This window comes from Eulemur rufifrons, chromosome 5 (genome assembly GCF_041146395.1).
Source record: "Eulemur rufifrons isolate Redbay chromosome 5, OSU_ERuf_1, whole genome shotgun sequence".
Taxonomy (NCBI): domain Eukaryota; kingdom Metazoa; phylum Chordata; class Mammalia; order Primates; family Lemuridae; genus Eulemur; species Eulemur rufifrons.
The window spans coordinates 30,595,396-30,607,566 of NC_090987.1; the positions used below are offsets into that span (position 1 = coordinate 30,595,396).

Below are 12,171 nucleotides of genomic sequence, written 5' to 3' on the forward strand. Positions count from 1 at the left end.
GGGTCTCACTCTTATTCAGGCTGGTCTCAAACTCTGACTTCAAACAATCCTCCCGCCTTGGACTCTCAGCTAGGATTACAGGTGTGAGCCACTGGCCCAGGCAATGTTTTCTTTCTTTTTCATACCAGACATTGCAATGATCTCATTGCAGCCCCTATTCTATGGCCCAATCTTTTCAGAAGCTCCCCCTAAAAGCACTAACTGGAGCTATCTACAGCATTAACAAAAAGAACTCTCCAAATCACATTTATCTATAAAGACTTCTTCCCCTTAGGACAGAGATGGGAAAGCAGGAGCAATCTCTTTTGGTACCTTACAATGCAATATTAATGTTCCACTCAGCATTACAGCATTAGACTAATCTTCTGTACAATTTTGATTATTTCCAACTATGAGAGTTCCACATTATTTGGTAACATGTAGAAAATTAACTACATTTAACAATGAATGCAAAAGTTGAATTTAGCAATCTATATATGATACTTTAATACTTTTAACTGTTTAAGAACCCACTGGAGAACTGTATATATAATCATCACATATATTATAGGAAGCCAGTAATTACTATTAATCTAAAAAAGTTAAAATTTTATATTATCCAAATAAATTAGTAAAAACCAGTGACATATTTATCAAACAGCTGTATTATAAAATATCACTCACCATCCCCAGCAGGAAGTCCTCTCTCCTTTTTTTCATCACATTTGTTGCATTCACTGAAGTAAAGCAGCAGGAACATATCCAAGAGTACCCAAATCAAGGAGGTGGCTAGGACCACCTTGCAATATGCAAATTTTCTCATGGCACTTTAAGTCAAATGCAAAATTTTAAAATATATACATATAAATATACAAAGATCATGAAAATTATTCCAATCTAGTTTCATCAGAAATCACGTTCATACCCTATAGAGGAAAAAAGAAAAAAGATCAACTTAAAACTTTAGAACTTAGAAAGTGAATTATAAGGTTAATATTATGAATATTAAATAATATAAATTATTAATTATCACTAAGAATAAGAAATTTGACCATGAAGACTAAGTTTCAAAATCAGACTTGGAAAAAGTCTTATAAAATATGTAAAAAGTTATAATACCAAGAATATACACCCCCCCAGTCTATATCAAGTAATAAAAAAAAGAAAAAAAGAAAAATACTCGCATACAAATAACACCTACAAATCAATATAAAACCATCCAATAGGAAAGCAGGTAAAGGACGGAAACAGGCACTTCACAGAAAGGAAGCCTAAATAACCAACAAATATGTAGAAAAGTGTTCCATTCCCTATAATTAGGACATGCAAATTAAAACAACAGTGAGCTACTATTTCACACCCATCAAACACAAGGGTCTTACCTACCTTTCCATTCAATTGCTATATTAAGTACTAAGGCAAAAATGAAGCTATTAACTGCCACGGGCGTTTAAGCAACCAGTGATTCCTGATGCATTTCAACTATTCACATTCAGGTCCCAGGCCCAAGAATTAAAATGAGTCCCCTCCTTGCAGCCTGTACTACAGCAGCATATTGGGCTAACTCTAGTCCTTCTTTCCCACTGAATCGATTCTAAAAATGCAACAGTCACCAATTATCCAGCAAACAGACTCGTGGAAAGTATAATGGAAAAGAAAAGGGTGTATCATAAGATCTGAGGCCTAGTCTTGGCTCTGACAGTAATTTTATAGACTTCCCTGATTTTTAGTTTCTATTTCCTACCCTCCTACCTCCCTTTGTTTCTATTGAGAAAATGACTGGAGGAACTGCCATCAAATTTGGAAAGTCATTTGGGATAGTTTGATTTAAAAGGTTCCTCGAATATAAGGAGTTCATCTCGGAGCACGCTAGAGCAGTCTGGGGGGCCTTAGAGAGGCAGGGAATTGCCCACTGAGCAGCTGACTCTGAGGCTCAAAGGTCTGTCACTCATGATCAGGAGAAATACAAGCCCAAAGTGCACTGTGATGCAGTGAACTAAGGAAACACACTTTGCACATGTGCCCATGCTGAAAGGTACGTAAGCGGATACTCTGAAGGATTGCCACGATGAGTGACACAGCAGCTTCTTACAAGGGCAACTTTGTGTGACGTGTTCCATTGTGGCCGGCAGAGGTGTATTTTCCTGAACAATTCAGGGCAGGCCAGTGGGTTTATCTATGACATAGATACAGTAGTTCTTGCCGAATTCACAAGGTTGCTGGACAGCAACCTGAAAAAACACTAAGTGATACTAATAAACACAAAGTATTATTGTTTATATTCATCTCTCTGGGGACTGTATCTCTTGACTATATTCCTCCTTTCACCAAACCAACACTCCCTGGCTGCAAAGTGAGAACAAAGATGCTACTGTCATAATCTTACCTCAAAATCATGCCACTCAATACCTGACCCGGTATCACCTGCAGTGAGCAACTACTGATAACTTCAGTGGTATCAGTAAGGGTGAGGGGAGAACCTAAAGTATTATAGTGTGCAATGTCATGGAACAACAGTTCTCACCAGAGATGCTAGATATATAAATTTATATTTTGAGTTACTTTATGTGAAAAGCTACCTCTTTTGGTCCTTGGTAAACAAAGCAAACAGTCTGACTGTTAGTGCAACACCTGGGTTTCAAATGTGGCTTTATGGTCTCTAAAATCTGATTCCCCACCCCTAAAAAATGCCTACAGTCTAGAATACGTAAATATAAATCTTTATAACTTCGCGTGCATTCCTATCTGATTTTGGCAAGGAAGCCATAATTAGATTTTGAAATTGAAGGTGAAACGCAGAGGGAGGTGTGTCTGGGAGGGGAGGGCTGTGTGGCGCACCCTACCGGGATAAGGGGAGGTGAAAAATCACCCTCAGATTTAAGCCCCCGGTGACCAGATGGATGATGGTAAAGCAACAAAGAAAGGAAACGTGGACTAAAACATGAGTTTGATTCATCTCACACTGAATGCAAGAGGCCTGTTATCAAGGGGTGTCCACGAGGAGCCAGGTGGGTAACTGGGTCTGATGTGAAAAGGCAGACTTGTCAGGCACACACAAGAAGTAGCTGGGGTCAGGGGACAAGGTGGCCCAGGAAGAGGGCAGAGAGGAAAAAGGGAGCTAGAACCCCAGGAAACCCACAACCTTCCACAAATCACAGAAGACAGACCCCTCTGAGAGAAGCATGAGGAGAAGTCAGGGAAACAAGTTTAGTGGAAGGAGCAGGGATGAATGTAAGACCCTCTTTGAGGTTGAGAAAGACAACAAAGACAGACCGAATGTCCATAGGGTTTGGCTCTAAGGATGAGGTGTCCTTGACAATTTGGGGTTTCTATTACTGTTCCCCTGCAAGGGAATGAGATCATGGAAGGCTTGCTCATCTCTATAGCTTCAGAGTAAACCCTCAGAAAATGTTTTCCAAATGAAGGAAAGAAAAGAATGGAATGGCACAAGAGATACTATTTTAACCTGTCTTCCCGTTTGTCAAATGCACCTGCATTTTGGCTAATTACTTTAAGACTCAAGGATGCAGTTCAGTTAAATGTATTAGAAAGGGGTAAGTTATAGTAAATTATTTCTTTGAGATTCATTTAAAATAGCATAAATGTATCAGGGAAAAATCTGGTAGAATGTAAAGAACATGTAAGAAATTTAATATTTTTAATGTTGTTTAAAGGAAAAATGAAGGTGGCCCTATATCTTAAAAAAACTGAAGATAAAGTACCATGTATGTTGCCACAAATGCTTATCATTGTCATCAAACATATATATAAAGTTGAAAAGAATGGAAAATGTTTTTTTAAATGTGGCAGATAATTTTTCTTTCTAAAGAGCTGTTTAAAAAATTGTTAATTTGTACTAAGCATTGTAGGTACGATTCTAATTTTCATATGTGATAACCAATATTATTTCAATTTTGTTTATGGAAAACTAGTACAACATATTTAATGAAACAATTTATACCTTTATTCCCATCGTTATTTTAAAGTTATTCCTTTATTCTCCACTTAAGCGTCTTCTGTGTGTTGTTCACTGTCCTTGAAATTAAGGATATAAGAAAAACCAAGTCCCTGTTCCAAAAGCTCAATAGGAGAATGAATCAATAGGTGGGGAAGACGGAGAGTTGAGGGTGAAAAGAACTGTCCCACAACAAATTCTGGTCCTTTAAGAGACTACAGGACATCAAAATCCTAAAGTAATATATTAAAAATGTCTTCAGACTTCATTATTTGATCCAAGAAATTCACAGAGGCCAATTTTATATGTTTGACACAATGTTTTTCATAATAGAAAAAATTAATATATCACAAAACCAGACTTTGAAAATTGTATTTTGAAGTTTTTTTCTCAAGGTAAAGAGGGGGAAACAACTTCCTCCAAACTACTGTAATGTTATGACCTCATCCCATGAATCAGGAATGGCATCTAAAATGGTGAATCCTTTCTAGAAGGGTTTTTAATTTACTTACCCAGATCCATCAGAGAAATCACTATCTATGGCAGCTATAGCCTTATGAAATGTATTTTTTAAATAATAAGACAGGAAAGTTGAAATTACTCCTTGTACCCCAGGATGCAGAATAAATGTTGTGTTAGCGGGTATAAAAACAACAGTAATCTCCTTGTACATCTCTAGCAGAGCTCTTGGGTGACCAAGTACATTGTCAATGAGCAGTAATATTTTGGAAGCAATCTTTTTTTCTGAGCAGTAGGTCTCAACAGTGGGCTTAAAATATTCAATAAACCATGCTGTAACAAATGTGCTGTCATTCAGACTGCTGTTCCAGGTATAGAGCACAGGCAGAATAGATTTAGCATAATTCTTAAGGGCCCTGGGACGTAGGATTTTCAGAATAGTAAATGACCATTGGCTTCAACTTAGCCTGTCCTTTGAAGCCTGGAAGCCAGGCATTGACTTCTCTGTAGCTATGAAAGTCCTAGTATCCTAGGACCTAGATGGTATCTTCTTCCAATAGAAGGCTGTTTCATCTACGGTGAACATCTGTTAAGTGCAGCCATCTTCATCAATGATCTTGGCTAGATCATCTGGATAACTTGTTGCACCTTCTACATTAGCTCTTGCTGCTTCACCTTTTATGTGATAGAGACAGCTTCTTTCCTTAAACCTTATGAGCCACCTCTTCTATCTTCAAACTTTTCTTCTGCAGCTTCCTCGCCTCCCTCAGCCTTCACAGAATTGAAGACAGGAGCTTGCTCTGGATTAGGCTTTTGCTGAAGGGAATGTTGTGGCTGGTTTGACCTTCTAGCTAAACCACCCAAACTTTCTCCATATCAGCAATAAAACTGTTTTTCTTTCTTATCATTCATGTGTTCACTGGAGTAGCACTTTTAATTTCCTTTAAGAACTTTTCCTTGCCATTCACAACTTTACAAACCATTTGGCACAAGAGGCCTGGCTTTTGGACTATCTCAGCTTCCTACGTGCCTTCCTCACTAACCTTAATCTTTTCTAGCTTTTGATTTAAAGTGAGAGAAATAATTACAATAGTAACATTAAAGATCACAGATCACTATAACATATAGTAATCATGAAAAAGTTTAAAATATTGCAAGAATTACCAAAATGTGACACAGAGATGAACAGCTGGAAAAAATGAGAGACTTGCTCAATGCAGGGTTACCACAAACCTTCAATTTGTAAAAGAGAAAAAGAAAGAAAGAAAAAACCCAATCTGGGAAGCACAATAAAATGAGATATATGTGTATTTTTGCGTCATAATTCATTTCAAGCTCTCTGGACATTTACTGAGTCTTGGCCAAAGATGTTCCTGATACTGCGTCAGATACTGTAGACGGCACAACACCAAGGCAAAACCCCACACCTAATCACATTATTAAACACCAGTAAGTGACATGCCATTCACATTACAAAAGAGAAACACCAACTCAGGAAATCTGACAGGAAAAGAAACATCCAGATGGGAAAGGTTCTAAAAAGGTTTTATCAGAAGGCAGCATAAGATACAAGAATTTGTTTAAAGTAAGTTTTTTCTACAGTTGTTTTGTTTCTGTCTCTCCCTTACCTAAAACCCTTTACTGGCTTCCCACTGTCCTTAAGTCGGTCTTTCCCATAGACCCGTTTTGTCCTAAAGACCACTGATACTGCAGTACCCACACCTGAGAGTCCTCGCTAGACTCCCATGGCCAGGTAAGTCAGGGAGATGTTTTAATACTCTACTCGCCCTGGGAGATTCGCACTGCATACTGTCACACTAAAGAGTCTGTGAAGTTCTGTAATAAGCAAAAATAGGAAACTTGTTTAATTATGTTAACTCAGAACTTCCCATTTTCAGGCATGAAACTTTCCCTATCCACTTTGTCTTTTTTGTATAACATAAAGCAGGTTTCAAATAGCAATAAATATATAGTCAAGATTCATTCTATATTCTGGAATCAGGCAATTTTTGTAACACACTATGGGTTATTTGCTTTCTGCAAAACTGAAATTTCTGTGAATCTGCAAATTCTGTAAAAAAGAATCCCATTGTGTTCAAAAGCCAATAACAAGAAAGACTTTCACAAAGTGAAGGTTAATTCTGTTGTATCTTAACTGTTTTAAGTTAGTATTTCTGTATTGATCTTTAACATAACATATATCTGTATATAATACAAATAGTTGTGCCTGTAATATTCTGAAATTAAAAAAAAAAATAATTGTGGACAAAAATGGGAAATCCAAAAGTTGCCATTATATAAATCCCTAAAAGTAAAGAATTTATAAACTTCTCAGAGAAATGAAACTTGCCAACTATTTTACTTTCAATTATTTTTTCTGAGTTTAGAATATCATACTCTGAAAACTATATCTAGCATTAAATATCGCCTTCAGCACAATGCAACATTATTTCATGTAGGATACCGCGACAAGAGTTAACATAACAGGTCTCTTTTACTTAGTTCTTGCTAATCTTGTCCAAGGGATGCCTGGAGCCATGGCAATGACCCCAGCCAAACTCTGAGAACTAAATTCATGGAGTGTTCACAGTCACTGTTAATGATCTTTCTGTGTATGCTCCAGGCAGTGAGTCAGGATGTATCAGGCTGTCAGCACTGCCTTACTTCATCAAGATTCATGACATGTACCTGGTATCTGGTGTAGGCTCCCACATTTCTGTTACCAGAGCTGGTCATATGACAAGAATGTGCCCATCTGACCGGCTTCCTATAAGAACTCTGGACTGGAACACTTGTGTGCTTTTCCAGCTAGAGACATCTTGTATGTATCGTTATCATCCACAGCTGGACAGAAATGCATGTCCATGTGATTCTCACAGAGAGAAGACTTGGAACCCGATGCCTGACCTCTCTACCATTCATCCTCTTCCTGCTGTCCCTGCATTGTATCCTTTGCTGTAATAAACCTTAGCCATGAGTACAACTTTATGTTGAGTTGCCTGAGTCCCTCTAGCAAATCGGTGGCGATTGGGACCCTCCCCCCCCAAACAGATACCATTAAGGAATTTGGTTTGTCATAATACCTACTTCTTTATGTGTCAAAAGCTAGATGATCATAATTCCAATCTTTCCAAATTAATAAATCAGTATACAAGAAAAAAGTTAACATCCTGGGCCTGAGATTGCTATCCTTAGAAAGGCCTGGAAGTCAAGGTTGGCCTTTGGCTGGCATCTAGAACTTGAATGGTAATTTTCCTTGAATGATAAGTTTGACTCACTGTGCCTAAACTGTTCATACAAACAACACAGTTTATGTTAAACACCTGCTCTCCTTCTGGAAATTTGGAATTTTGGTCTGTGCTAGGCAGAGGGTCTCTACATGACCAGTCCCAATAAAAACTTTGGGCATTAAGTCTCTAATGAGTTTCCCACATTTCACATGTTGTCACAGTTCATTGCTGGAGGAATTAAGCACATCCTGTGTGACTCCACAGAGAGAGAACTCTTGGTTTCCTCCAGACTTTACCCCATGCACTTTTTCCCTTTGCTGTAATAAATCTTAGCTAAGATCCTCTGTGTTCTCCCAGCCAACCACTGAAACTGGGAACTCCCAACATAATCATATTAAAATAAAAGTGAGTATCTATTAGGCAAAATGCTAAAATTCAAATTTGGGTTCAAATTTCAGTACCAACACATAGTAATTATGTGACCCTAGCAATGTTACTTTATTTGCAAAACCTGAGCCTCTTCATTCCTTTAAGTGAGAAAAACATGCCCACCTTATAGTCCCATTGCACTAAATTAAATGAGGGAATGAACAACACACTCAAACACCATACACACTCAGTAGATTTTATTTTATTTTATTTATTTTTTTATTTTTTTTTTTGAGACAGAGTCTCGCTCTGTTGCCCGGGCTAGAGTGAGTGCCGTGGCGTCAGCCTAGCTCACAGCAACCTCAAACTCCTGGGCTTAAGCAATCCTACTGCCTCAGCCTCCCAAGTAGCTGGGACTACAGGCATGCGCCACCATGCCCGGCTCATTTTTTCTATATATATTTTTAGTTGTCCATATAATTTCTTTCTATTTTTAGTAGAGACGGGGTCTCGCTCTTGCTCAGGCTGGTCTCGAACTCCTGACCTTGAGCGATCCACCCGCCTCGGCCTCCCAGAGTGCTAGGATTACAGGCGTGAGCCACCGCGCCCGGCCACTCAGTAGATTTTAAATGTTATTTCTAGAGGCATTTTCTTAGATGAAACAAATTATCAGGAACCTTTCATATGTGTACTGGCGCAATAAGAATTCAAACAGCCATTTGGAGCACTGCAAAGAAAAGCTCAGAGACAAACTTTCATCCTGTATCTTCCACTCTGGGCTCTGTGAATGATTTCCAGATCACATGACAGGATTACTGAGTAATAAGCTCAAGCAGGTTAAATCCTATATAATAAATATCTTTGGATTTCTGAACTTGGTCTTTATTCTGCATTCAAACTGACCTCTCTAATGAGAAGTGACTGTATTAATAATAAGCAATTATACTGAGACTATGCTTTGTGGTTATATTTCCCAAATTACTAAACTGGAATTTTAGGACAAGCCATTCTCTTGTGTGTATATGAGGCATAAAGTCCAATCAACACCAGTTTTGAAACCCACAGAGCTGTAACATCAAATCCCAATGTAAAGAGAAGTAGAACCCTGAAGTCATTCACTTCCAACTATCAACTTACCCCAAAGTGGTTTTTCAAATGAATTCATATCCCAAATCCACATGTCCCACATCTCCTGTTGAAAAATAAATTTCCTAAAATCAGTTTATTTCAGAGTAATTCTATCCTCCCCCCTTATCTCAGCCACCTTGTTCCACCGGACTATAGGCCAGTTTCCGCCTGAGTACAAGGACCATGTCTCACCCAGCTACTCCCCCAATACTGCCACAGTACCTGGCACAAAATACATCTTCAGCTACTGTCTGTTACATGAATGAGTGAGTCAAAGAATAAAGTATTACTGAGATTCAACACCACACTCAGTGGAAATACTATAGAATTATCTTTCTTCCTTTTTACTTCCCAGGTGGGAAGACCAAAGACACACAGACAGCACCTGTGACAGATAGTGTTTGTTCCTTATCCTACCCCCACATTTGTCACTGCACTGGACCCCGGACTGAAGTCAAGTGATCATGCTTGGCCATCTACTCCCAATTAGTCCAAGACAACCATGGCCTTTCTATTCCTCTAGCCAGTACAAGTGACCAAATCCTGACTAATGAGACTCCAGGGGAAGTCTCTAGGGAAGCAATTGGGAAAAGTTATGCCCCTTCATACAGATGCTGAAGGAGAAACTGTATTTTTCCACCTTTGGACACTGTACAGCACACTTAGAAATGCTGTAGCCATCTTGTGTCCATGAGGGAAACCAGCATCAATGTGGACGGCACCATCAATGTGCTGAGGGTGACAGAGTGAAAACACGGACAGGACACTGGACCCTGGCAATACCACAGAGCCAGACCAACCCTGAAACCTCCTAATGTCCAAACTTCCTGTTATGTGAGATGATAGAGCCCTCACTGATTACCAGGGTATTCTGCTTCTAAAGACCAAAACATCCTGATATACCACTCTGCAACCTTCAACTATTAATTTAGATATGTATGTATACTGTGAAGAACAAATGAAGATATAAATCAGTGGAGGATCTAAATGAAGGAGCCTACTTTTATAGGAGACCACATGGAAGTAGAATTTCAACATAAATTTAATAGTTACAATTAGAATCTGGTGTATGACATGTCCATCTTAGACACAGCATTATTTAATCTATCACAGAATTACACATCCCTAAATCACTCAAACTTTGTCAAGTATGTGCAAGACACTATGCTAAGTGGCCTGATGCACATAAACATGAGAAAGGTTCAGTCTCTATCCCCAAGAAGCTTGCAATATAGAGGGAGGGATAAGAAGGTGAGTTTGTATAGCATTTCACAATTTACAAAATGCTTTTATATTTTTGTAAAAGGTGCCAAAAGTTATTAAGGAGCTACAGTGCCCAAAGGAGAGAAACTGGGGGGAGAGAATGGCTGGGGAATTGGTATGACTTAGGAAAAAAGGCAAAAGAATATTTCAAGTAGACAAAACAGCGAGAGCTAAAAGAGGGAGGCAGGAAAACGCAGGGACTATCTGGGGAATAGCAAACAGAAGAAACGGGCGATATGCTTGAAGAGGTGTGTACAGAACAGGGGAAACCTTGACTATCATGCTAAGGACTTTGAAGGGCAATGGCCAGATAAGTCATTGATTTCTTCCCATGTTTTTATTTTTATCTCTGATGACAAATACCAAATCATTACAATAGAACACACTATGTTCGGGTTTCAGAAAATACGTGTCTTTCCCTTCCCCTCAACCGTGAACTTAGACACTAGGAAATACACTATCCACATAGAACCATGTAAAACAAAAATACATGGAAAATGTATGGAAAATTCACTTGATAGGATTAACAGATCACAGACAAAAGAATATAAGGTCAGTCAATTTAAAGACAGATCAAAAGAACCCTAGTACAACAATGGTACTGGAGGTCCTATCCAGCACAGTAAAATAAGAAGAAAAAAAAGATTTAAGAATTAGAAGAAAACAAAAAAAGAAATGATAGAAAATCCAAAAAAATAAAGACAATTAGAACTAGTGAGAACCTTTAGCAAAGGATACAAGATCAACATACAAAATTCAACTGAATTCTTTTGCTCTAATAACAACTAGAAATTTGCTTAGAAAGATCTAAAGAATATTAAAAGATACCATGCTTGTGTGTGGAAGGTTTACTACAGTAAAGAAATAAATTCTCTTGATATTCATCTATGTACTTAATATAGTTCCAATCAAAATCCCAACATAGTTTTTTCTAGACTTTTAAAAGTAGATCCTGGCTGGGTGCAGTGGCTCATGCCTATAATCCTAGCACTCTGGGAGCAGAGGTGGGAGAATCACTTGAGGTCAGGAGTTCAAGACCAGCCTGAGCAAGATCAAGACCCTTTCTCTACTAAAAAGTAGGAAAAAAATTAGTCAGGCAACTAAAAATAGAAAAAATTAGCCAGGTATGGTGGCATGTGCCTGTAGCCCCAGCTACTCGGGAGCCTGAGGCAGGAGGATCGCTTGAGCCCAGGAGTTTGAGGTTGCTATGAGCTGACGCCACGGCACTCTAGCCTGGACAACAAAGTGAGACTCTGTCTCATTCATTCACTCATTCATAAATAAATAAATAAATAAAAGTAGACCCTAAAATCACATGGAAGAGCAAGGCCAAGAAAGCCATTACAATTTTGAACAAGGTGGGAGAACTCTATCTACCATATATCAAGCTATCGCAATGAATCAGTGTGATACATGATGCAGAGAAAGATTAAAAGACCAATGAAACAAAATAGAGCCCAGAATCAGACCCAAATGAGTATGCAAACTTGATGTATGACAGAGATGTCACTACAAATCAGTGTGAAAAGGACAGTCTATTCATTAAGTGTTCATCCATATATAGAAATGAAACAAAATTCCTACCTCATACTTTACAAAAAAATCATTAATCCTTTAAAGATGTAAAATCTCTAAAACTCTAACATATAGGTAAATATCTTCAGGTCACTGGGTAGGGAAGAATTCCTTAAACAATACTCAAAAAGCACAAATCATAAAAGAAAAGAATAATTTCTACTACATAAAAATTAATTTTTTAATACAACCAAAAACATCATAGACAGTTAA

The 12,171-nt window shown here is 38.2% G+C and overlaps 1 protein-coding gene across 2 annotated transcripts in view; it reads right to left on the reverse strand.

Annotated features, from left to right (window-relative positions):
• GALNT1 (polypeptide N-acetylgalactosaminyltransferase 1) overlaps positions 1-12,171 on the reverse strand; it is a 93,950-nt gene that overhangs the window by 47,819 nt on the left and 33,960 nt on the right. Inside the window, exons 1-2 of one of the 2 annotated variants that reach the window (XM_069468109.1) lie at positions 9,130-9,186; positions 664-905 (exon numbers count right to left, since the gene is read on the reverse strand). In XM_069468109.1, the coding sequence (XP_069324210.1) occupies positions 664-802 (139 nt within the window). In that variant the 5' untranslated portion in view covers positions 803-905; positions 9,130-9,186. Of the gene's footprint in view, positions 1-663; positions 906-9,129; positions 9,187-12,171 lie in introns of those variants that run through there. The other variant, XM_069468110.1, reaches the window with a different exon arrangement.